The 27657-nt window shown below is 35.4% G+C and overlaps 1 protein-coding gene across 2 annotated transcripts in view; it reads right to left on the bottom strand.

The window, feature by feature from the left end:
* ptprh (protein tyrosine phosphatase receptor type H) overlaps window positions 1-20787 on the bottom strand; it is a 30397-nt gene extending 9610 nt beyond the window's left edge. Inside the window, exons 1-8 of one of the 2 annotated variants that reach the window (XM_084103578.1) lie at window positions 20507-20787; window positions 9875-10145; window positions 9079-9345; window positions 3933-4199; window positions 1987-2247; window positions 1262-1522; window positions 555-788; window positions 199-462 (exon numbers count right to left, since the gene is read on the bottom strand). In XM_084103578.1, the coding sequence (XP_083959704.1) occupies window positions 199-462; window positions 555-788; window positions 1262-1522; window positions 1987-2247; window positions 3933-4199; window positions 9079-9345; window positions 9875-10145; window positions 20507-20554 (1873 nt within the window). In that variant the 5' untranslated portion in view covers window positions 20555-20787. The remainder of the gene's footprint in view (window positions 1-198; window positions 463-554; window positions 789-1261; window positions 1523-1986; window positions 2248-3932; window positions 4200-9078; window positions 9346-9874; window positions 10146-20506) is intronic. The other variant, XM_084103579.1, reaches the window with a different exon arrangement.
* Between the last annotated feature and the right edge of the window lie 6870 nt (window positions 20788-27657).

Below are 27657 nucleotides of genomic sequence, written 5' to 3'. Positions count from 1 at the left end.
TAATTACTCACTGAAAATTCCATGAGAGCTCATGACAGTCAGAATGATTTCACATGGGATTGGAATACGAGGGTGTGTAATAATGACAGAACATTCATTTTAGATGAACTATTCCTTTAAGTTGTATTTAACCTGAGATATTTCTGTAGATTAAAGACAATCTTATAGCCTATTAAACATATTTAGACCTTATTTTACCTGTTGGATCAGTTTGACATTTGTGTGATACTGTTTTACTCTTCATGTCTCCAGAGAATGATGTCGCTGTCACTGTGTACCATTGGGCAGCTTGCAGGCTCTTCACCTCCTGTCTTGATGATACGTTTGAACTATGGTTGAAATGTTTTCCATCAACATCCACCTGCACCACATCCACAACTCCATATGGACGATCCCAAATTACAGCCAGACCATATCCTCCAGAAAAAGGTTCACAGCGAAGACTAGGTACACTATTTGGAACTAGTTTGAAAGAGAAACAGAAGGATAGTAAAACAAAGAAATGATGCTGAATATCAGCCGGTCACAGTCCAAAACAGAGCATGTAAACTCACTTAATGTCAGGAGATGTGAGCACTGTAGGAGTCTCTCTTTGTCCAAATAATACCACAGTGTGACATTGTATCTTTCTCCAGGATAAAGCTCTTTCAGATTCACCATGTTTTTCTCTACAGGGAGAGGTTCAACATTGGGGGTTCCGTTTTCAGCTCTTACATGTGTGCTACCATTCACTGGAGCGGATATCGTTGAATTGGTGACTTCCCACTCAAAGGACACACAGTTAATGGCTGCAGAAACACAAAAACATATGAACGCTGTCTTCAAACTCAACTGGAGTCTTAATCTTGGGGTCTTAAAAAGATTTTTTTTTTTATTCAATTGGATATGCACAAAAATGCAACAATATTAACTAACAATGAGCAAATACATTTATTATTCTTTATTAACATTAGTCCAAAAAAAAAAAATGAAATAAAATTGTTCACTTTTAGTTCATGAGCTCAGGGCCATCAAATCATATTAACAGATATAACTTTTAATTTTAATATTGTATTACTAAATGTAGTAATGAACAATCTAATATTAATAAATGCCTTATTATTATTTTTTATTAAACCTTATTGTAAAGTGTTACCAAAATATTGTATATAGAGTTCAAGCATTAATAACCACACAAGTCAATTCTTTCCATGACTAGCAAGCTGTGCTCAATTAAAACTCATTCTTTGCTTTTCAAATAAGTAATGCTATCAAAACTTACTGGTGATGCTCTTGATGGCGGACCCATTTTTTTGACCATTCACCAGAGTGAAGAGAGTAAAATTGTATACTGTCCCTGGTGTGAGGGTTGAGGAAATATGTGTATACTCATTTCCCCCAGAAGATCCGTTGTAAAATGTCTCGCTTCTATGACTTTCACTCAAGATGTAGTCGTAGATGTTGTTTTCGTTCAACTTATTCCATGTGATATTCAACTGTGTCGGTGATCGAGTGACTTTGACTTCAGTTACGCAAGATAGACCTGTGAAGAGATACATTTTCCACAAGAGTTAATGGTAATTAATATAAATACTGTAGAATATAAGGTAAATTCCTCTCAAATTCATCACTGATAATTTGGTACGTGGCAGGGTTGTGCACCATTCAGTATTTGAGAATCTGAATTTGAACTGAGGCAAACCGGATGAAGAATTGAAATACAAAATGGAATTTTATTTCATAATTAAAACTGAATGAAATCGGAAGAAATTCACAAAACTGCTGTCAGATCAATATGTATGTAATTATTTACAAGTCTTGTCTTGGACAAATGTTGAATGTCCTTAAACTGCATTTAAAGTAAATTTCAATTCGAAATCATGTGTGTTATAGCAAATTCAAAAGCCAAATCATGAATCGAATGCAAGCTGATTCTTTCATTTTGACTTTTTCCCAACCCTGCTAATGTGGTCCATTATTATAATGCAAAGAATATAGGAGACTTACTCGTGTTGTGACTGAAGTTGTATCCAGTACTTCTCACATCAAAAAACAATGTGTACAGAGTGAAGCTGTAGCTTGTTGCAGGAATCAAATTATTTATATGATATGTCAACTTATTCCCTTCTGGAGTGATATTAATGTATTCACATGTTTTGTTTCTTTCAAGAGAATAGTTGTATGTGTTGTTGATGGTGTTCCATTGTAAGATCACGTCGGTGTCATTGGAATCCACCACTATTGGTGGATCTGCAACATTAGATGGCACTGAAACAAAAGCAGATATAGTGAGATTTGTCAGGTGTAGTTAAAACGCACAAATCCAAATAGAATCAACAGTCTTTTAATTAACAGGGAGAATATGCAGGAGAATCAGAACAGCAACTACACAATGACACAAACAAGGCAGAACAAACAACTAGGGTTTAACTACACAGGGAGAGTTAATAAACCAGAAAAGAAACAGGTGCGAGATTAATCAGAAACTAATGACCAACACAGGTAAAACAGGAGCAGGGAAGACAAAACCAAAACACAATGAACCTAAACAGGCAAAAGCTTAATCTTGACAAGATATGTTATACAACAAGCCCGTCATTTACAGAGTTAGTAAATTAATAATCAGAGGGATTAAGCACATTAATGGAACTCTTAACTCTGCGACAACAACCAGCATATTTTTTAAATTACTGCTGACAATTGGGGCCAGATTGAGGCCAGTTGCCCTTTTGGCACACATGCTTGCAATGCCACTGAAAATGTTACATTCATTGATCTTGGACATCAATGAGGACAGAACTTTTTTTCGCCTTGCAAACTTAAACACTGGTGTTTCAAATTCAGCTGATTTGTCACCAAGATAATGTTATGCAGCTTGTCAGCACTGACAAAGGTTTTGTCGAAATTGCACAAATTATTTGGTCTTGGAAGCATCAGTAAAACTGCAAACCAATAAGGAAGTGTTTCTATGATTGACACTGTTGTTGCAAATTCAGCTGATTTGTCACCAAGATTTTTTTTTTTTTTAAGAAAATATTTTTTTTTTTTGTTAAAGGAACTGTATGTAAGATTGTGGCCAAAACTGGTACTGCAATCACTTTCAAATTACTGTAGAGCGGTGTATCCCCTCCCCCTCCCCCCTGACTCGAGGGTGCCAGATATGCTGCAGAATCCAGCAGGAACGTAGGCTGACACGTTTGTAGCTGCAGCTGTGGTAACTAGCGCAGAGCTGGCAACCCGGATGCCGAAACACTACTGACTTCGTGATTAGTAGATAGGTGGAGGGTGGAGCATCAGGCCAAAACACAACATGACAACATCAACATCAGTTGAGGGCTGCAACTATCACTTTTAAATGACAATATCCTGGCCGGACTACTGTTGTCAGTGATATAAGTATTTGAAATGAACATGATTTCTTAATGTCTAGTGACATATCAGGGCCATTTTATGATTAATTGAAATACATTTCTTACATACAGCTCCTTTAAGAAAATTTAAGTGATAGAAAATATTTCGGTAACACTTTAGTTTAGGGTCCAATTCTCACTATTAACTATTTGCTTATGCATATTACCAGGCTATTGACTGCTTATTAGAACTTATAGAGCACATATTAATAATGCCTTATTCTGCATTTCCATATTCTACATCCCTTAATCTTACCCAATACCTAAATTTAACAACTACCTTACTAACTTTTAGTAATTAGGAGTTTGTTGAGGCAGAAGTCATAGTTAATTAATAGTGAGAATTGGACCCTAATCTAAAGTGTGACCAATATTTCTTGCAAATATAAAACTGCATTGCTAAAACTTAAAATTGATCACTGTTTTGTGGTGGGGCCAGTGAAAATATTGGCAGGGCAAGTAAAAAGTGTATACAGTGAATTGCATCCTAATTAAGAATAACGTGTCAGTGTTGGTTGACTGAAATTATGTACTGAGACTCACCGGTTACATTGGAGAAGTTGTATCCACTGCTCTTCAATCCTTCAAACACAGTATAGAGTGTAAATGAGTATTCAGTCCCTGGAGACAGAGACGTGACATTATGTTCCACTAAAGAATCATTTGGTGATATATGTATTGGAGGCTCGTCTGTATCCAATTTTTTCAGCTCATAAGTGTAATTGGCACTGTTGTTGACTTTTTCCCATTGTAATGTTATTTTAGTCTCTTCCCGATCGACGACCGAAACACTCCCAACATTAGATGGAGCTGAAGAAGAAAGACAGAAATTGTATATTTTGTTAACACCTGCTGCTATCCACCTGTCCATCAATTAATCTACCATTCAGTTCCTTCACTGACTGGCAGTTACTGTATTGTGGCCGCAGACAGTAGTTGGAAATCACATCTACAAATGTCTGAATGTCTTTGCATTACATAAAAAAATCAAGAAAACAGCATTTATTTTTAAAGACTGAACAAGCACATCTTTCATATTAGATATTATAGAACCACTTTGTGTTCGTGCAACGTAAGTGGATCATGTTGATAGTTAATGTGATGAACTGTGTGAGGTTAGTGCTGAGAAAAGCTCTAGCAGCATTTAGGCAAATTCCAAATGGTGTTTTTGTGTCTTTGAAGGGCACTTTTGGAAGGGGACGTCATTAATAAGGGCGTTCCAAACGACAGCGAACACCTGAATCCCTTCAGGAAGGGCCCTTTCCACAAATCGGTTAGTAAAGGGTACATGCAACGTCACATCAAGGAAGTAATCTTATTGTTTATGGTCATATGACCCAGGGTGGTGAATCCTTGCAATTCATTTTAAAGCTAGATGGCAGGAGAGTTCGAGTAAACATATAAAAAGAGTCATTTAAGTTCTTTTTTTCATGTTTGGGATATATTACAAGCATTTTGTTATACATTTCATTTGAAGTTTAATAAATAAGTTACAATGTGTTTAATAGTAGATACGTAAGGTAAATGTGACTACATGCAGGGCCTAAAGAAGAGACGGCAAGTTTTAAACTTGTTTGCAACAGTTATATTAACAGCAATAGGCTAAAAAATCCTGTTGTAAGGACAGCTAATAGGCTGACGGATGCCATACTGCGTTATTATGGTAACATTCCAGGTGAAAATAATGAGTAAATTACATCGATACAAAATTATTGTCTTTCTTTGTCCCAAAAAAAAAGAAAAAAAAAAAGAAATGGCTGAGTTATTATGACACGCAAGTGCTCTGCTCCCTCTAAAATCCAAATATTCTTTCCAAATACATTCTGGACCACTGTACATTGCAAATGTTAACATTGTCAGTAATGAACATGAAGGGATCACAAATAAGCAGTACCTGAAGTGTTTTATTCATTACTAATGTATCTTCCTTATGTAACTAAAAGTTTCTGCATCACTTTCAAATGTTTTCAGTACTTTTTTGGTAACACTTTACTTGAAGGGGTGTGCATAAGACTGACATGACACCGTCATAATCATGACATGACACATGTCATGAATATGAAGGAGGTTTTATGCATGTTTATGAATAATGTCATTAAGTGTCATTCGCTCAATTATGACATTTTTAATGCAAATATGACATTGTGTGAGATGTCTTTGTTATGGCAACTTGACTTTACTAAGACAACACAACCTGTCATAAATATGTCATAAACATGACATAGCAGATTAATTATCAAACTTAAGAAACCACTTAGCTTTATGGGTTAACATTTCATTAAACTGTCATGTGGTTGGTTTTGACATTGGCTGTCATGAAGCCATTATAACATTTTAATGACAAATTAAATTTGTACCACTGTAGTTGAGGTCAAGAAAAACATTCATGACACAGTTATAATGGCCTCATGACAGCCAATGTCAAAACTAACCACCTGACAGTTTAATGAAATGTTAACCCATAAAGCTAAGTGGTTTCTTAAGTTTGATAGTTAATCTGCTATGTCATTGTTTATGACAATTTATGTTGTCTTGGTAATGTCAAGTTGTCATGACAAAGACACTGACAGGTTATGATGTATTGGTTTATGTCAAGTTGTCATAACAAAGACATCTCAAACAATGTCATATTTGCATTAAAAATGTCATAATTGAGCGAATGACACTTAATGACAGTTGTCATAAACATGCATAAGACCTCCTTCATATTTATGACATCTGCCATGTCATGATTATGAAGGTGTCATGTCAGTCTTATGCACACCCCTTCAAGTAAAGTGTTACCACTTTTTTTAATGTTTACACCAAAACACCTTTGACATTTAGCTGGCCCGTCACAAGATAAGCAAGCGTGCTGCGAAACATTATGGCTTGTTTAAGAAGATATATTAAGAAATATTTAAGAAAGTGCACACATTTTATGTGGTTGATATTTTATTTTATTCAACTTTATGTTAAAATTAATCACAATATTTTTCCACATTATTTTTTCACACCTATTGATACAAATATATATTTTTTATTTAATTGTGCTAATATTTGCTTTTGTAATACATTTGTTATTAATGGTCAATATGTGTCATGTAGATGTGATTTGCATTTTATTGAAATGACCTTTATTTTCTAAAAACTCAAACTATTTTGAAAAATCACATACCCATTTCAGAAATAATCAGTATCGCTTTCGATATTGGTATTGTTATAATTGTAACAAAAGGTATCCGTAATGATATTACCCTTTCCTAATTGTGTTTCTTATTGTTGTTATCAGTTATGTACATCAGGTTTTCTTTTTTAAATCTTACATCTTGTGTTGTGTAATTAATGATTAATGCATTATTTTACTGTAATGCGTGTTGCCCCAATGGTATTTGTGTGTGAGTGTTTGTGTGTGTATGACCATCTATTGGTATTTGCTTTGGCTTGTGGAAAGGCCAACGCTATCTCCCGACCAATTCGTACGTATTTTACGAGGTGGCTAATTCGTACAATTTGTCTAAACCCCAGTGAAGGGTAGGTTTAGTGGCGGGGTAAGGGGTTAGATATGAATTCATACGAATTGGGCAACTCGTAAAATACGTACGAATTGCTGTGAGATTGGGTTGGAAAGGCTACTTGTGATCAGGGACCCATTGCATAAACTGCTATGACTAGTTTTATAAGTTAGTCATCAAATTTCATTTCATAATGTTTATAACTTTAAGTCAGTAAAAGCAACGATTGGTCTAATTTGATAATGAAAAGTAAGACTGATTACCCCTAAATAGGCTAACTGCTAGCTGGTCACACTGGGTATTATGACTCAAAGGGCCCTATTTTAACGATCTGAAACGCAAGTGTCAAGCGCAAAGCGCAAGTAACTTTGTGGGCGGGTCTTGGTCGCTGTTGCTATTATACCGGCGGGATAAATGACTCTTGCGCCCGGCGCAAATCTAAAATGGGTTGGTCTGAAGTAGCTTCATTATTCATAGGTGTGGTTTGGGTGTAACGTGAAATAAACCAATCAGAGCGTCATCTCGCATTCCCTTTAAGAGCAGGCGCGCTTGTTCTAAAGCGGATTCCTATTATAACGGCGGATCTATCTATCTATCGTAATAATGTATGATTTGCAAAAATGAAAACTGCTGCTTCTGTGTAGATGAGAGAATTAAAGTGTATGCGCGTTGTGCACACGGAAGGCCTACATTGATTATGGCCAAGCATGCGCCCTTAAAATAGCATATGAATAACATGCGCAACGCGCCACTGACTTTAAACTAGTTTTTTTCGGTCAGTGGCAGAATTGTTTTCTTAACCTGTAAAATAGCATGAGGGAACGTTTGCGCCGGAACACGCCTTCTCTTTGCGCTGAACCGCCCCTGGGAGAGCAAGTGTATTTCTTAGTTAACCGACGTGCGTCTGTGGAGGGAAAAGTCCGCTGTGCGCGGGTGCAAAATAGGAATGATACATGCATCAGTTGACAAAGTCAATTGCGCTGGGTGCAAGATAGGGCCCACAGTGTTTTTTGCTAGTTTCAGTCCGACGCAGTTATAATTTTCATGTCCTCTGACACGTTGTTTAAATAGCAAATGCATTTGCGCCCATTTGTGCGCCCATGGGTGTGCTGGTCTGAAAAAGAGGTGTGTTTACCTATATCTACAGATAAAGCGTTGTCGGGATAATTCCGGTTCGCGTGGCCACGTGGAAGCGATAAAAATTCAGTATTACGAGTCCGCCATGGCGTGAGTGCAACTGGCTTTTAAAGGGAATGACAGATGAGACTCTGATTGTTTTTTGCACACTACACCCAAAAACATCCATTACTCCTTAATAGAGACAACCCTTTTAGATCATGCGTCGGGTGTGCCGACCATTTTTCCCCTTGTTAAACTAGCAAAAGTGGATTCGGACACGCCCTAAGTGCACTTGTGCTGTGCGCTTTAGACCATGCGCTTAAAACGTTAAAATAGGGCCCACAGTCTTTACATAATGGCTATGTTAATGCTACTGGCCGAAGCTTGGCCACCCTGCTCACAATTGCCGTTTCTGTCTTTTTTATCTTGACCAGAATTGAGTTAATGTAGATGTTAGACAATCTTTTTAAGACCACAACACACGGGAGACTTTTCAGGTGCTAACGCGAACTTTGCCTCAGTGCCAGGCGCGAATAAACCAAAAAATACACAGGTGCCGAGGGAGCCGAAAACCCCAGCGAAAACAGTAGATATATGAAATCGCTGAACAGTTAGATAAATACAACATCATTAAATATGGAGATGATCAAAACAGCATCAAAACTTCACATTTATTACATTTTACATCTAATATTTAACATGTAAATCTCCCTCAAATGTCCTGCTATGTGAGCTCACAATATAATACATGTGAGTCCTGTTCATTTATACTCGAACACAGGCACTGAAACATCCATTGTGCGTCGTTTTTTATGCCTTGTAAAATTAAACCATTCTCTGTGATGCATTTTACACTGATGTTGCAAATTCAGCTGATTTGTCACACAGTTGTTATCTAACTTGCTAATGTAAACATATGTTTTGTCAAATTATTGACAATAAAAGGTTCAGCAAGGTTACACATTGTATAAAGAATTGCATCCTAATTCAGAATCTGAGAGAAATGTCAGAAGCAGTTGTTTTGTCTGTCACACAGACTTTGGTCTTTGCGACAGACCAGATGTTTTGAGACTCACCGGTTACATTGGAGAAGTTGTATCCACTGCTCTTCACTTCTCCAAACACAGTATAGAGTGTAAATGAGTATTCAGTCCCTGGAGACAGAGACGTGACATTATGTTCCACTAAAGAATCAGTTGGTGATATATGTATTGGAGGCTCGTCTGTATCCAATTTTTTCAGCTCATAAGTGTAATTGGCACCGTTGTTGACTTTTTCCCATTGTAATGTTATTTTAGTCTCTTCCCGATCGACGACCGAAACACTCCCAACATTAGATGGAACTGAAGAAGAAAGAGACAGAAATTGGCCTATTAGAAATCACATCTACAAATGTCTGTATATTTTTGCATTATTAAAAAAATAAAAAATAAATCAAGAAATCAATATTTATTTTAAAGAGAGACTGAACAAGCACGTCTTTCAAATCACATTAGATAATGGAACCACTTTGTATTTGTTCTGAATTACAGTAAGAGCCTGTGTGAAGTTAGTGCAGAGAAAAGCTCTAGCAACATTTGTGTACAACATGCTACTGGTTCCCAAATCTGAATGCAATATTGTCAATCATTGAAGTTCTCACAAATAAGCAGTGCTAACTATATTCCTTATATACATGCATAACTTAATTTAAAATAACATTTAAAGGCATTTCATTTAAATAATTATGATATATATATATATATATATATATTTAAATAAGTCTATTTAAATTTTAATGTAGGAGAATTTGAACTTTATATTACCACAATTCTTAAGTTAATCTACAGAGAAAACACTTTATATATTCAAAAACCTTAATGACTCACTTACCAGTTACAGCCCAGAAAGGAAATCCATTGCTCTGAATCCCCTCAAACACAGTGTAAATTGTAAAGGAATAATTAAATCCAGGAGACAGAGATGAGACAGTATAAGTTACTACAGAATCCTCTCCTGTTACAGGGATCGTACTGATTTTTTCACTGCCTTTCATCAGTTTATAACTGTAACTTCTGTTGCTGTCGACTATATCCCACTGGAATGTTAAGTTAGTCTCTGTTGGAGTTACTGAAACATTTTTAACATCAGCGGGTTTTTGTCCCTAAGGGGAAGAAATTACATTCATTAAATAATCAAATATTCTATGAAGAAACACAATTTCAAAACAATCATTGTGTTAATAAATTCTAGATATTCCAGCCTACTAACATTAACTGTTATATAAAAATGAGAGTGATAAATTCAATAGTTTTCAATCCTGGTCCTATGGAGCCAGCTCTGCACATTTTGTACGTTTCCCTCATCAGTCACACCCAATTCAACGCTTGGAGTCTCTACTTTTCAACTGACGAGATGAATCAGGGGACATACAATATGTGAAGAGGTGGGGGTCCCCATGCAGGACAGCTTTGTGAAGCACTGATATAAAATATGGGCACACATAAACTAACAACACACACAAAAAAAAGCCTTTTAAAAAAAATATTTACTAATTTCAATTGTATGGTAAAATTCCATCAAATTGAATTGAATAATCTTTAAGTAATTTTCATATTATGAATTAAGAATTTTAAATGAGTAAAAAAAAATAGAGCTAAATAAAACCTTTTGTATAAATCTTAATGCAACAATGGGTTATTAACAATAACCCCATCAAGGCCAGCAAAGAAACTTGGAGACAACTCCATCTTATCCATCACATCACAAGTCTTTGTCCAGGCTCTTGTCAGTTCTGCTGTGCTCTTTTAGCCATTCACCCTAATGTCCAATCATTAAACCCATATTACACCTCTCTTAGAATATCTTCACAAGCTGCCAAGTTTAACACAGTGAACACAGCCTCACTAGGAAGCAGCCTTCAGATTGCAACAATATGGCGGCTTTATAGTCTCGTCTACTAAATAATGGCCAACTGTCAATAGACCGTTTGGGAGCTGAGGTCAAAGTTACGCCACTTTGTACGCATTGTGGTGGCAGAAAAACGGGTAATACGTGAGAACGGGCAAATTGAAAAAAAATGTCTTGTGTAAGTTAAAACATAAGAATATCCATTCTTTTTCCTTTGGATGTCAGAAATGGAATGCAAAAGAAGATGATCTTAATTTTTATAGAATACCGTGGTCGAAGAGACACATTTAAAGCTAAACACAGACGTTTATGATTGCAAGCATTAAACAAACAGACTGGACTGATGAAACCTGCAATGATTAAACCATCAATCTGATATAAACAAATAGGTCTACATATGTGGTTCATAGGTGACAGAATGTATTAGCCCTACAGTTACAGTATGAAATTTAAACCTATAAAATCTGTATCTCCCAATTCTGACTTTATATCTCGCAATTTTCAATTCGGAGAAAATAGCTCACAATTAATATTTTCCTTCACAGAATTGTGAGATATAAACTCGGAAATGTGAGGAAAAACAGTCAGAAATGTGAGATGTAAACTCAAAATTACATTTATTGTGTATCCTTGGAGTAACAAGGATGGCTCAAGACGTTCTAGGATTGATTTTTTGCTTGTCTCTAACCATTTTGATGGGAACAATATTTCTGTTAATGTTATGGCAACACCATTAACTGACCATAAGGCCATATTAATCAAAATTAATATTTCTCCAAACACAAATTGTAACAAGTATCATTCATATTGGAAACTTTGGAAGAACTCATTCATTATTATTGGATTAAAGCCAAAAAGGAAGGGTTGTTTAGTCAAAATTGGGAACTATTAAAATTTGAAATTGGAAAATATTTGAGGAAGTTTAGTAGCACATTAGTTAAATCACAACGTCTTGTGGAAGAGAAAGTTGTTAGTGAAATCTTATCCATTTCTAACATTCCCACTGTGGACCTGTTGGAAGGACAGAGATTGCGTCTAACAGAGCTGCAAAATGAGCTTGATAATATGTACAGAATGCAAGCACAAGGAGCCTTTATTCGATCAAGGCAGAAATGGTTAGAGCATGGAGAGCAGATGTCTGCTTATTTTTTTAACCTTGAAAAGTCAAGGGCTAAACTAAATTCTGTTTCTAAAATTAATATTAATGGATCTATTACAGATCATTTTGACATGATTTCTAGCTTTTGCTATAATTATTACTCTAATTTATACACTTCTAAATTCAGTGAGTATAATATGACATCTTTTTGTAAACAAAGAATGTAAAAACAATTACAGAAGAGGACCAAAAGTTATGTGATTTCCCAATAACTTACGGAAATTAAGCAAGCTATTGAATGTTTAAAATGTAATAAATCACCCAGTAACGATGGAATTACTACTGAGTTCTATAAGCAGTTTTCTGAGACTCTTGCCCAGTTTCTTTTTGAAGTATACTCTGAAAGATTAAAGTGCTCACAGCTTCCTACAACCATGACGCAAGCTATAATTTGTTTGATTCCTAAGCCCAAGAAAGATTTGTTGATTATTGATAATTGGAGACCCATTAGTCTGTTGAATAATGACTATTGCTCATGTCTTTGCTCAAAGGTTCAAATTAGTATTAGATTCCATTATTGATGAAAATCAAACTGGGTTTATGAGAAACAGACATATATTTCATAATATCAGACTTATTTTTGATCTTATTGATTATTCTGACCTTATAAAAGATGATGGCTTTATATATTATTTTTTTTATGTTTTACTGTTGAGAACACTTTGGGTTTGGGGCTTATTTCTTTAAACTCTTTACGCAGGTGGAAATAGTTCTGTGAAATTAAATAATGGCACTACACAAAGATTGATCTGGAAATAGGAGTTAAACAAGGTTGCCCAGTTTCTGTTTAAGTCTTTCTCATTGTTGCTCAGGCATTTTGTCACTTCATTAAATCATGCAACATAAAAGGAATTCAAGTTGAAGAGAGACGTGTCCTAAGTCAGTTGGCTGATGACACAGCACTTTTCTTGAAAAATGTTGATCAAATTCAGTCAGCTGTCAAGTCCATTGACATTTTTTTCCAGTGCCTCGGGTCTCTGCCTTAATTTACAAAAATGTGAACTGTTTGCTTTAAAAAGTTGCCATGCCAGAACAATTAATATTCCTTTTAAGGATGCTCCAACTTATTTGGGTATGGTTATTACTAAAAATGAGCAGGAGAGAATCTCACAAAATTTTGACCCTGTGATTGAAAAAGTAAAGAACAGATTTAATATTTGGTTACAGAAGGACTTGTCTCTCAAAGGTTGTGTTTTGCTGGCTAAAGCGGAAGGCATTTCTAGGCTTACTTATGTAGCTACCTCGATACATTCAGATAATAAAATAAATAAGATAACTGATCAAATAATGCTGAACTTTTTGTGGAAAAAACGTATACATTATATTAGAAAATTCATATAATAATGGTGGGCTTGATTAATTTGATTTTTCTATTTTAAATAACACCTTCAAAATTAACTGGTTGAAATATTTTCTAATAAAACACTAATTCTGTGTGTAATATGATTTCAAAATTGGTATGTGTGATTACAGAATCGAAAAACTTCCAGTTAAACTGTCAGCTTTTCACAGGCAAGCACTTTGGGCTTGGAAGTTCATTTACAAGCATAATTTTTCACCACATCATTATTACATCTGGAATAATTGTAATATTTTGTACAAGCATAAGAGTATATATTTTTGTAAACTTGGTTTGACGAGGGTGTCTTTTTGGTTGGACAGTTGTTAAATTATCAAGGGTATTATGATGAATCCCTTTCATACTTCAACTTCCCTGTTTCCCCTAAACAATTTTCCTCTGTAATTGGTGCTATTGTTGTCTCTTTATGTAGAGGTATTTCATTCTCTAAACGTGTGTCTCTTTTTTGTGAGATGATACGTTCTGTGGTAAAATTAGTTTTTTGACAAGCAAAAATAATAATAAGGTTATACGTTCCCTTTTTCAAAAGGAAGAAGTGAGTAAACCACATGTCATTTCCTATTGGTCAAGGTTTATTGGACCTATTAATTGGAGTAAGGTATGGCTGTTACCTTATAAATATATTATTACAAATAAGGTCAAGGAAATTTCATTTAAGATATTGCACAAATTTTACCCAGCTAAACATTTTCTATCCAAGTTTAACAAAGACATAGATGTAAATTGTTAATTTTGTTTCTTGCAACCAAACTGTACCTCATATTTTTTGGCACTGTCAATATACAAAGAGGTTATGGTGGGAAGTTTCTAAATTTATAAATGACAAATTGGAATGCAACTTTCTTTTGTTATTCGAACACATTTATTTATTTTTTTTTAATATGAAAAGAGTCTGGAATTGAAAGATTTTTTCTGTGGTACTTTTTTCTGTGGTATTGAAAGAATTAGAAAATGAAATGGTTTCCATTAAAGGACAGTACGAACAAAAATGCTGTTCAGACCATTCATTTATTGAAAACATTTAAGAAGCCTTTTATTGTTTGTTTGGTCTATTATTTAGTTTTATTTTTACGCACTTTCTTGTATTTTATATTTTTGTATCCTTAACCCTGGCATTTTTTTTTTCTTTTTTTTTTTTTTTCTGTTTTGTAATTGTTGTTCAAGCAATAATTTTTTTCTTTTTTTTTTACCTCATGCTTAGGGTTGCACATGCGCATTGACTGACCTGAAATATACACTTGTTAATGTAGTTTGAGCTTAAGATTGATGTCAGATTTTATTGCTGATTTGAAAGTTATTGAAATTGAGTTTGGCAAGCAGTTTTTGACATTTTGTTATTTCCTCATTCAAGTAGATAGGAGTCAGTCTTGCACTCCTGAAATATTGCCGTCTAGTGAATTGACTTTCCTTAAAGGGGACTTCAGTTTAAGTCACTGTGGCTTGCATTTGGTACTGTTGCTGAATCTACACCCTATTCATTTAGAAATTCCTGATGTGGTCAGTGAGTGAACAGCAAAAAATCACTCTTCCTAACTCTCATATTCACTACGATGGTGAATTATCTTCCCAAGAGAACAGCTGAAGAAATAACTTTTCCATGAGCACTTGGCTAACATCTGATGATGCACTTAATCTTAAAAAAAAAGAAAGAGTTAATTAGTTTAGGCCTGGTTCACAGACAGGGTTCAGATTAAGCCAGGATTTGGCCTTGGTTCAGTTAGGACATTTGAATAGCTTTTATAAACGTGCCCTAGAAAAAAAAAGAAAAAAGAAAAAAAAAACATTAATGATGTGCATCTTGAGACAAAACAATGGCACTGACATATTTTAAGATCTGTCAGTAAAAGTTGCTTTCAGTTATGACAGTTTAAACATGCATTTAGACTAGGCTTAAGACTTAATTTTCTGTGAAACTGGGGGGTAGTTTAGTAATGTTCACAAATGAAAGCTTATTTGTAAAGTGTTACCAAAATATCTCTAGAATTACTCAAATGAACTCTTTAAAGTTCATTTAGGTCATTATTACAAACACAATAAAATGTTCAGAATGTGTTTACTTGTGACAGATGCAAATTGAAATCGCAATATTGCTGATATACATGTAAAATCAAACACAAAAGCCATTGTGTGAATGACGTCTGATGTTTCATGACACTGAGCTACACAAACGCGCACAGTGGTATAGCAAATAAAATACAGTAAAATATATTTGCATAATATTACCAACAGCTTATCATTAACTATATGCTAAACATCTCTTTTTCCATTTGACATTTCAAAACTGTCCTGACTAAAAAGTAAATGTCAACCACCTATCTGGACGTGTCACTGAAACAATCTATAAATGATTCTCTTTGACAAGCCACCGTAACATGGAAATCAATTTGAAAACAGCACCAGGAAAGATGTTGACACAACAAATAGCTATCGCATGACAAAAATAGTGCATGATGAAGTGGCAGCTTGTTTGAAAGTACTGTACTAAAAAGTTTAGTCGCCTCTTCTCATTCACTATTGTATAAGCTTTTTGAAATACTAGGATCATAAAAAGAGGAGGTATATGAGTTATTTAGAACATTATGTAGAATTATGTACACGCACAAATGAATAGTCTTGTATTTCAGCTTCTTCAAAACAGCCACCCTTTACAAAATCAGTTTATTCTGAATCCTGAGATGCTTTTTATAAGTATTGAAAGAGTCCCATTATGCTGGACACTGGCTTCACTATCTGATAACCTGTTTCAGAAGAGCCAACTAAATAAAATATTATATTGCATCATAAGATGTTTTTTTATGTTTAGAATAAATGGCCTGATTGAAAGTTACAGCACATCCAGTATATTTAGTCATAAAATGATTACATTCTGTTTTAAATGCCTTCTGCACCGAAGAGCGTAAAAGGTCATAGACAATAAAGTCATAACCATTACAGTAAGACCTTATTACAGCTGAATCATAACAGATACAGAATTCCTGGCTATCATTTATATTCAGGACTTTGGTCTGGGATGGTATTTCAGGAGTGAAACATTAGACCCATAAATATAAAATATGAATCCACAGAATTTTGATCTCAACACATGCCATTTAGATGGGCACAAAAACATGAAAAATGTACTTACAATAAAAATAAATACAGTATTTTGTATCTTGAAAATACACAACATTTATGTAAAATTGACCATTCAGTGAAATTATTAGGCTGAAATATATCTGGACCTATTCTTAATGCAAAGAACAATATTTAACAGATGATTATATAAATGTCTCTTTATATTTCAACTACTGCTTCCTTTGCCTAGTAGGAAATAAGAAATCACAAACACACACACACACACACACACACACACACTAAAAAAACACTGGACCTATGTAACAATGTAACACATTTGCATAATGTGACATAGACCAGTCTATGGTCTTCATTGGCTGCCCGTGACCAACGTCTATCTTGGAAGAGTTTGGTTCGTGTTTTCGACGTGTCGAGAAGACGCTGTTTTCAGCGCTGCAAATCCACTTTGCATGCACTTCAAAAGGATGAGGACTCGAATTGATACGGAAAACTCCATACTGTTCACATCACGGTGCATACATACAACCGGCACATCCGGGAACTTAACTGTCAATCTCGTAACCGCCCCTTTTTAGGGGAAAACAAGCCAGACACAAAACAACATCCGTACACAGCCGGCAGACGTGTATAACTTCAGAAATCACTTAGATGAAATATGTCGAGTAATTATATGTCCACCCTGCCTTCCATAGAGCGTGAACGATACATTTATAAACTTAATTTGGGCAACTTAAAAAACATGTCCCTTTCATTCTACCAGCGTCAAATTGGTCTAACAACCCCACCCATTGGCCAGAAGTGTCTTACCCGGACATTTACTCGTACCTCATCGAGTCACCAGGTAGCCAGTGAATGATTTTACTTCGGTTTTAAGAAGTAAACATCTTTAAATGTATAATATTATGTCTTTATATTTAGAGTAGCTACTGAGTGCACTTTTCTGTCCAGCCATACAACTAGCCTGATTTAGCTTTCGATAGCATCATCCGTAATTCATGATATTTCCATAACAGCAAAATATTGATGATGATGATGGCAGGCAGAGATGGGCATAAATACATGGAAATGTATTTAAAATAAAATAAAAATACAAAATACTGTGTGGAAGAATTTAATTAAATACAAATACAAATTACATGTTTGTAAGGGTTAGTACACGTCCTCAATCCGATACTATAATGGCGCTCGCCGGATTGTTTTCCCCTAAAAGTGGGCGTGAACCTTTTCAGAGACGTTCTATGACGCTATACGCCGGTTGTATGTATCAAGTGCTGAAGAAGCTCCGACACGCGCTGTAAGCGGTAGACCAATCACAACAGACTGGCCCTTCTGACCAATCAGAGCAGAGTAGGCTCGCGGAAACGAGGGGTTTAAAGGATTAGTTCACTTCAGAATTAAAATGTCCTGATAATTTACTCACCTCCACATCATCCAAGAAAGATGTTCATGTCTTTCTTTCTTCAGTCGAAAAGAAATTAAGGTTTTTAAGGAAAACATTGCAGGATTTTTCTCCATAGTGGACTTTAACGGCAACTTTGTTGAAATCGCAGTTTCAGTGCAGCTTCAAAGGGCTCTACACAATCCCAGTCGAGGAGTAAGGGTCTTATCTAGCGAAACGATTGGTCATTTTCTTTAAAAAAAACACAAAAAAACCCATTTAGATACTTTTTAACCACAAATGCTCATCTTGCACTAGCTGCGATATGTCACGCATTACCTAATCACGTTGAAAGGTCACTAGTATTACGGATCAAAAAGGTAGAGTAGGGCGAAAAACTCCATCTAATTTTCTCCTCCAACTTCAAAATTGTCCAACATCATTGTTTTACCTTTTATTTTATTTTTTTTAAATGGCGTTTAACTTAGTCTTTGCATGTTCGCTTTGTAAACACTAGGCCTGTACTTCCGCCTACGTCACGCGTGACCTTTCAACATGATTATGTAATGTGTGGCGCATCACAGCTAGTGCAAGACGAGCATTTGTGGTTAAAAAGTATATAAATGTTTGTTTTTTTAGAAAATGGCCGGTCGTTTCGCTAGATAAGACCCTTATTCCTCGACTGGGATCGTGTAGAGCCCTTTGAAGCTGCATTGAAACTGCAATTTCGACCATCAAACCGTTGGTTGCCATTAAAGTCCACTATATGGAGAAAAATCCTGGAATGTTTTCCTCAAAAACCTTAATTTCTTTTCAACTGAAGAAAGAAAGACATGGATATCTTAGATGATGTGGGGGTGAGTCAATTATCAGGAAATGTTTATTCTGAAGTGAACTAATCCTTTAAGAGGAAATTGAAACTACGAACGAATCATTTAAAACTCTTTGAGAAAATTTTTTTACCTTGGATGCATGTAAACTTATTGTAAGAGGCAAAATTAGTAACCTTTAAAATAGCACAATAGGAGTGCTTCAATTATGTTTTTTTTTTTGTTTTTTTGTAGAATCAACCATCACATCCTCACCTTACCTTACTCCCAGAACTTTTTGACTTGATTCAGTTTCAGATTTGATTCGAAGGATGGATTCCAAACTATTTCCAGTTTTTATTGATTACTGAGTTGTGTGAGACAGATTATATGTGATTTTTAAGGACTGTTTAAACCAGTGTGGGCCAGTTGCATCACTACAAATACTGAAACTTGAACTGATAATGAAAAGTTGATTTGTGAAAATAACACGTCAAATTGTGAAAATGTGATTCATTGTGGCGCCTCAATGAGTAGTACTGTCGCCTCTGAACAGAAAGTTCCCAGACTGAAACGCTGCAACTGGCAACCCCACAAAGGACAGGTGGCTTGGAAAATGGATGGATGGATGGCATATTCATTGTTCATGAAGTCATAATGAAGTCATAGTTTCATTCCATAGTGCTAAATTTAATACAAAAAGATGCACATATTTTAAATAAATTGAAAGTATGAATTATAAATAGTTAACAAATAATATCTGTCAGGCAAATAATATAATTTCTAGTAAGACAATATAAATATATAACCCTAATTAAATCAGAAACAGTCAAGTTGCTAACACTGTGTGAACAATTGATGTCTGGATTAGCTTTTATATTAGTTGATTATTTGCACTACTGTTAAATTGGCTCTTCTGAAGACTTAATTACTTGGGGTGGACTCGACTTCAAACCTTGGACTCGACTCTCAATTCTGAATGCCTCGGAATTGAAAAATCACTTCTTTTTTTTGGAATCGAGTCCAACCATACTTCATATTTTCTAGCAGAAAATTCAGTAACCAAATGTTAGATGCCCATGTGTGAGAAAATTGGGGTTGTCTGAACTAATCAAATACAAATTACACTTGTTTGTTTGTTTTCAGACCCTATAAAATACAAACAGTATTTTGTATTCCAAACACACACACACACACATACACATACACACACACACACACACACACACACACACACACACGCACACGCGCACACACACACACACACACACACACACACACACACACACACACACACACACACACTACAGTTCAAAAGTTTGGTATGTGTCAAAAATGTCAGTATCATTACTCATCACTGCAAACCAGCTCATCATTCTAATATGCTGATTCATTGCTCAAGAAACATTCCTTATTACCATCAGTATGAAAAACTACTATTTTAATACTTTTTTGATGAAAGGAAAGTTCAAAAGATCAACATTTATTTGAAATAGAAATCTTTTGTAACATTATAGTCGGTATGTCAGTTTGGTCAAATGAATGAATGCTTGCTGAATAAAAGTATTATTATTAAAAAAAAACAAAAAACATTACTGTTCCTAAACTTTTATTAACCTTTTGCCAAGGCCATTGTGAGTATACTTGAAGAGTTACATTAACTCTTAGTTTCCCTTTGTATTTATACAAGTCTTTAAGTCTTTATAAACAGAGCTAATCTTTGACTTTGATATGCTTTATTTCGCTGGTATCGTCCACAGGTGTATTTGTCATGTTGCATATGGCTATGGAGTATAGAGTAAGAATATATGTATATAGAGTAAGAGTGACTTACCGATGCAGAAACAGCACACAGCAAAACTAAAGTCAAAACTCGTTCCATGATCAACCCGGTATGTGTAGTCAAAGTAAACAGTTTTTCCTAATTAACCCTTGCATTCAAAATTTGTTTCTGAAAGAACTAGTCAAGCCTGTTGGCACTACAGCGTTCACACATGACAGCTTTAATGTGTATTTAGTCTCTAAACTGTTGGTTTCTGTCGCTTCTCTCTGCCTCTGTTCCCTCTCTGCTGACTGATAATGACTTGTTTTATTGCCACTTCTCCTTTTTCTCATGACGGGAAAACAATGTACAACAACCTTTGTCCTACCTTTAACCAAAGTTCTTCCTTATTTTAAAACTCCTCCTTTTTATTCTTTCCCAACTATTTATAACTCACTTGTTCTCTCTCTTTAAATGCCCCTCACCCTCCCCTGTTTAGGTTGGTCTTCCTCTTTCACTTTTTTTTTTTTCATATTTTTTTAGTTTCTTTATTTTGGGATATACTTTCTTACCAAAATGAACCAAAGTAAATACAAAAAAGGAATACAATTGAGTTGTGATCACTTAGTGTTTTTAGTTTTCTCCTTTGGATGAATGGCGCTCGCTGTGGATTGGCAAGTTAACAAAAGAATCTAATCCTCTCAAATGATCAAACTCAGACAAACACCCTATTATTCTTGCCTTTATTATAACAACAACAGACAAACATCAAGGCTTTAGCTGAGTTGGGTGTGTCTTGATATCGGATAATGTGCACATCATATAATAGGTTTTGTGTAAAGTGAACACATGGGAGTATTTCTATCTAACCTACAGCTGAGTATTTTTTTTCCCTGATGATGTAAATCACACATATACATACAGTATGAACTATATTAACAAACAACTTCCCTTGAATGTAAACTGTCTGTGGTCTAATAAGATGTGGAGGAAATGAACTGTGTAGGGTTTAGTTTACTTTTAATTACTGCCAACGCAGGAGGAGCGCTGTCAGCACTAATGTAATTGTTTCCCACTCTGTTTTTCACTTGTCATGTTGCAGAATTGCTTTTGATTTTTTTCTCCACTTTATTTTGTTCCACTTTAGACATTAATTGTAAGTATCTTTGCAACTACATGTCAACTAACTCATATTATATGTCAACTGACTCCAAGAGTATTAATAGACTGTTAGGGGAAAGGTTAGTTAGTAGAACTGAAAAGTTACTTATAGTTAGTAGAATGTCTAAAGTGGACCATCGAAATAAAGTTACCTTTTTTGCCAAACATTATATGTGAAAATGTGATGCTGAATTATATAGCTGAATATGGACAGACAAACAACAGGCAGTGAACAAGAAAAGTTTAACCATGATTACTTGTTTAAACAAAATTCTGCTATATAGTTTAACTGGATAGAAAAGCATTACAGACTGACGTATATTTGTCAAAAGCAGCTCAACAGGTTCTTCCTCTAAAAACAAACACCCTTTTGCACTCATCCACTGTACTGATGTCGTCAGGATCAACACAACACTTGTTTTGTCAACTGGCTCTTTCCACGAATAGAGTACAAGTTGGTGTCCTATTTCATTTTAAAGTAATAAAGGTGCGCACAAATTCTTTGGAAAAGTATTAGTATTATCCACCATTAAAATAACATGACAAATTTCTAGTGTTAAAAACGTACAATCACTGTAATAATAATAATAATTATTATTATTATTATTATTATTATTATTATTATTATTTATTTCCACCAACTGGGGGCATTTACATGACACTGTTTTCAGAAATAAGAAAGAAAAACTTTTTTCGCGTTTGGGGTTCATTTACATGACAACTGAACTTTTGAAAAAGGGTTTAAAAGTGCACGTTTTTTAAACATACAGAAATCATCTCCGTGTGAACTACAAAAACGCGAATTTGTGAAAACATGACGGCATACACATGCGCATTACATCTTCAGTCTAGGGCTGTGCAAAAAAAAATAGATTTTTCGATTAATCGTCTTTTAAAATGTGGTCGATTCGATATCGATCTCAAAAGCCACAAATTTATATTTTTTCCGTATTTATTTCCGCAAACATTGAACATAATGAGTGTTTCTCAAACGGAATGCTGCATCCTACTAAGACTGCGTCCTTCTTAGTTCAGTTCCTCAGAGGCTTGTAGGCTAGAGTCCTCCTCAGCAATTAAATGCTAGAATGAGACAATCTAATGTTTCCACCCCCACGGTCACGGCACGAAAATACTATTAACTTAATTTTGGAAAAATACTTTGTATTACAAATCTTTAAATTAACTGGCTTTTTATTAATGCAGTACATTGGATGACAGCCGTCTGCGGTCTCCCAGTAGCTTACTTTATTGACAGTTTAGTGATTAACTTACAGCGAAACAAAAGATAACATCTTTGCTTTCATGTCCAAAACATTATTTTTGTCTTAGATTTTTATAATAAACTCAGACAAGCTCAGTACCGACTCGTTTTCCGTCAGTTTATTTTCGTGAATTGGAATATGTGCAAAGGATTGTGGGTGATTTAAGGCCGCGAAGGATACATCCGACGCGTCCTTCAAAACAGGCCGAATGAAGGACGCAAAACGAAGGCTGCCTTCCAAGGATCCTTCAAATTGAGATGGCCTTCAGCGACGTTGGATGACGTGGCAGCCAAGATCAGCAGCCTTTGTACGATGCAGCCTTCCGTTTGAGAAACACCCACTATCTGAATAATAGCCTAATGAAAATAAAATAAAAAATGAACAGTTATATAACAGGGGTGTGAAGTAACGAATTACAAATACTCACGTTACTGTAATTAAGTAGTTTTTTTCAGAAATGTTACTTTTTTGAGTAGTTTAAAAATTGTGTAACTTTACTTTTACTTGAGTAGGCCTACATTTTAAGTGATGTATCGGTACTTTTATTCCGCTATTTTCCTTCCGTTTGTGGTCGTTACTCATTACATGCTCGTTTTTAAATTTTATTTTTATCCATCAACGTGATTGGATCAAGTAATCGGTCTCGTGGCTGTCATCAAATCAAATTCTGCATAGAAAACTTTAACCGCTAGCCTACTCATGGCTGCTGTGGAAGTGCATTCTTCAAGCATCAATTCAACCGAGATATCAGCGTCTTCCTCTAATATAGTACATTTCACATTTCTGCTTAGGCTACTATAATATTTATATAGGCTAGCCTATCAACAGGGCCTGACATTTGGTGTGAGGTTAGGGGTATCGCGTACAAATACCTCAAATGCCGAGTTCATAATGTGGTGAATTCCCGCTCCCATTTACTTCATATAACCTAGATAGAGAGACGCGCGTCGCGATATGTGCACTGCCGCGTCTCGCGCTCGTCATGCAGTCAGATTCAGTATGCAGTGCACCTTATGAACCATGGCGTTAACTTGAACTGCATTTCTGTCAGTGCGTGACTAGAGCTCGTTAATAAACGTTTTTTTTTTTTTAAAAATTATTGATCCATTTCATAATCAGTCTTAATTTGGCAAGTGCACTTGCGCAAAAAACATTTTTCATGTTCAACTTTTGTTTGTGTGTGTGTGTGTGTGTGGATGCTGCTGATAAAACAGCTTCGCCGAGACTACGGAGACGCATTTGTTTGTCTGTGTGTGTGTGTGTGTGTGTGTGTTTGTTTCTTTTGTAAAAGTTTCTTACAAAAGATATAACTTCCCTTTTTAATGCACAATTTTCCTTACAAATTATATTATCAGCATTACAATGTGAGTAAATGAGCCGGTGTAAAATGTAAGGAATGATACCCCCCTTCTAGAACAATGTGCATTTACATTTAAATTGTACATATTTAATGGCATGGAATTACAGTGTAATTAGTGTTAGCTCACTATCTTAGCTTTTTTCAGTGCATTAGGTGAGGTAATCTGATAATATTAGGGATTCTCATTTCTTTATCAAAACAGAAAAACTGGTACCGTTTTGTAGAGAAATTGGGTATTTTTTAATCTCTATTTAACTCATCTCATGGTGTGTGATGCTGATCTATCATATGAGTTTCTAAAGGGTTTTTTGAATTATTTGCACAGTTATGAACATTGATATTTTATGTGCAACAATAGCATGCTCAGGCGCCTTGCGCCTTATTTTAAATGTTTTTTGTTTGTTTCAAACAATATGATTTAAATGGTGATGAGTATACTGTTATACTCAAAGATGGATTGTAAAAAGATGGATGATATATATTATTCAATCTTTCTGACAAAGAACAAAATATAATGTGTATTACAGTATGTACAATGTTCTTTTAATTTATTAATTGTAGTGTATAGTGTTTACTATAAGGGATAGAATCCACAGCTCAGTACTCACTACTCACTACTCATGAGTACTTTTAAATAAGCTACTTTTTTATTCTTACTCAAGTAGTTTTTTGGACAAGTAATTTTTACTCTACTCACACTACATTTTTTAGAAGGTAATGGTACTTTTACTTGAGTATGTTTTTTCAGTACTCTTTCCACCACTGGTTATATAGCGCTTTATAGGTACTCAAAGCGCTTTTACATATGGAAGGGGGGAATCTCCTCAACCACCACCAATGTGCAGCATCCATCTGGATGATACGACGGCAGCCATAGTGCGCCAGAACGCCCACCACACACCAGCTGATTGAATCAATATATATGGGAATAATAAGGAGGCCATGATGGACAGAGGCCAGTGGGCAAGTTTTGATTAAGATAAAAAGCTAAAGGTAGGCTATAAACTAACTACACCACGGTCCCATGAATTCAACGTCACCACTCCTAAGCTTCCAGCAACTCTTTCAGTTTTCATCTTAAAAACATTTTCCCAGAACGTTTGAGTTAGAACAGTTCATCAGAGCACAATTATTAACATAACGATTCTGTAAAAGCGGACTGAGCTTACATTTCCGGCCAGCATTTTACATTTTACCAGCCTCTGTATTCCCATTCAGCCACTTGATAGCAACCGCCTTTTTCAAGACACGTAACCGCTTCAAAAAATCATGAGTGGGGTAATACTGATGTATTTTATGTCGTAGAATAAAACACGTGAAAGTGTCTTGAGCCCATTGACTTCGGGACGATGGATCCGGAAGTGCTAAAATGCTAACTCGCTTCCGCATTTTGACCTATGGTTTTGACCTACAAAGTGATGTCATACCGGCACCACTCTATATTGAATTGAGGGCAGGGTTTTACTTTAGCGCACCTCCTCTCCATCTCTTGCTCATAGCAAACTAGTTGGAGGGGAGTGGTTAAGCATTTTCAACCGTCAAACTGACGTCGTCGGAAAAGGACGCCATTCCAGAACGGAAGTCATTTTTCAGATTTTTATTAAAAATTACCACGACAAACCATTTTTTTCTGTGTATTAACTTGCACCGATTAATTGTTCACCCTAAGAGTAATGTGTGCTAACACAGGGTCAATTTTGATTTAATGGCAACTTTAAACTGAGAAATTCACAAGAATTTATCTCAAAATGCTCACCTTTGAGAGTATCCAAGTAATAGTCGGTAATGGCTTAAGTAAACAGTAGAGAAAGAACATATCATTATATTGGAACCTGGCATTCGCTGTACTGTAATCTTCACTGTACAAATTAAATAAAGGTTTAAAGGCTTTAAAGGCTTTTGATTAAACTACAAAAGACAATGAAATCACTCCCTGCTCTTCACTGAATTATTTTTTTATTTTATTTTTTTACTTTAATATAAGGATTAACCTTTATTTAATTTGTACAGTGAAGATTATTTGCAGTGTTATTTTACATTTGAAAGTGCTTTATAAATAAAAGTTGAGTTGAGTTGAGTTGAGGTTGATTGGGACACTTTTTCCTTCTCATCTCAATGGCAAAAAGTGTCCCACTCAACCTGAATTCACCCCTACCTGAAAAACTTAAAAGCACTGATTATTTCATTTGTATCTTTGTTCTATTGTATTTATTTTATTTGTGTTATTGCTTGTAGTTTAATTATTTGTTATTTTGTTATTTGTATTAATGACTGTTTACTTGTTTTACTTAAATTTGTATTAGTTTGTGGTATCACAATTTGGAAGAGAATTGTTCAATTTCACTGGTATCTAAAATCGTGGTTGTCATAACCTTATTTATTACAATACAAGGATACATGGGTAAAAAATGAATAAACTATGTTATTAATCTATTTTTTTTGGGGGGGGGGGGGGGGGGGGGGCAGTGAAAATTGAATCATTGAATTAATTGAATCGAATCGAAATCAAAACGGGACACCTGTATCGATACCCAGCCATACTTCAGTTTATATGCACGTAGTGTTTCTTTACAAAGTGACATCGCCAACTACTGGCCTGGCAGCAGAATACAGTGTTTTTAGTCATTTTCATGGATCCGTGGATGGTTTTGACAACGTTGTAGTCTGTACGCGAAAAAAGCAAAGGAAAAACTTTTCCATTTTTAGTACATCATTCACAAGAAATTAATGTTGTATGAAATCGTCATACAGGTCTTGTTTGTCAGGTCAGGTCACACAGACATTTTCGAAATTCAGTATGGACTCATGAGACCGGGGACAGTTGCAACATGGGGATGGTTGCAACATGTCATTTTTCTCCAATCATGAGAAACAAGCTAGAGTGATGACACATACTGCACATGCACAGTTAGACCAGAGCCTGTCTATGGAGAGCCTGCCCACTCCCTATTACAGTTTTTCTCCATTGGTTTGGCTCATTTCTTGAAACAGAAATTACATTCTCAAAACTCTAAGATCATTTGGCAAAACAGTCTTACAGTTCAGCACATCACTATAGCTCACTTGCAAAAGCTCATATCTCTCCCAAAACTGTTCACTCATGCTTCAAAACTAAATCTGTTTCCCATATAAAGAGTCAGTGCCACGAAAACGGCAAAGATCCTTCTCAATTGGTTTGGCTCATTTCTTGAAACAGACCGGACGTTCTCAACACTCTTGGTGCTTTTGCCAAAATAACGTGGATGGTTCGGCACAACACCATGGTTCATCTGCAAATGTTCATACCTCTCCCAAAACAGTTCACTCATGTGTCAAAACTAAATTTCCTTCTCATTTAAACAGTCAGTGCCCCCAAAATGCTTTGTCCCTTTGGCATTGTGTAAGCACTGCAAGTCAAAATGTTTAGATGTTTTGTCACTATGGCAGAGGACCATTGAAAT

This window comes from Abramis brama (assembly GCF_963993115.1).
Source record: "Abramis brama genome assembly, chromosome: 24".
NCBI lineage: Eukaryota > Metazoa > Chordata > Actinopteri > Cypriniformes > Leuciscidae > Abramis > Abramis brama.
Note: the sequence above shows the minus strand (reverse complement) of the source record. Positions and strands in the feature narration are given on the sequence as shown.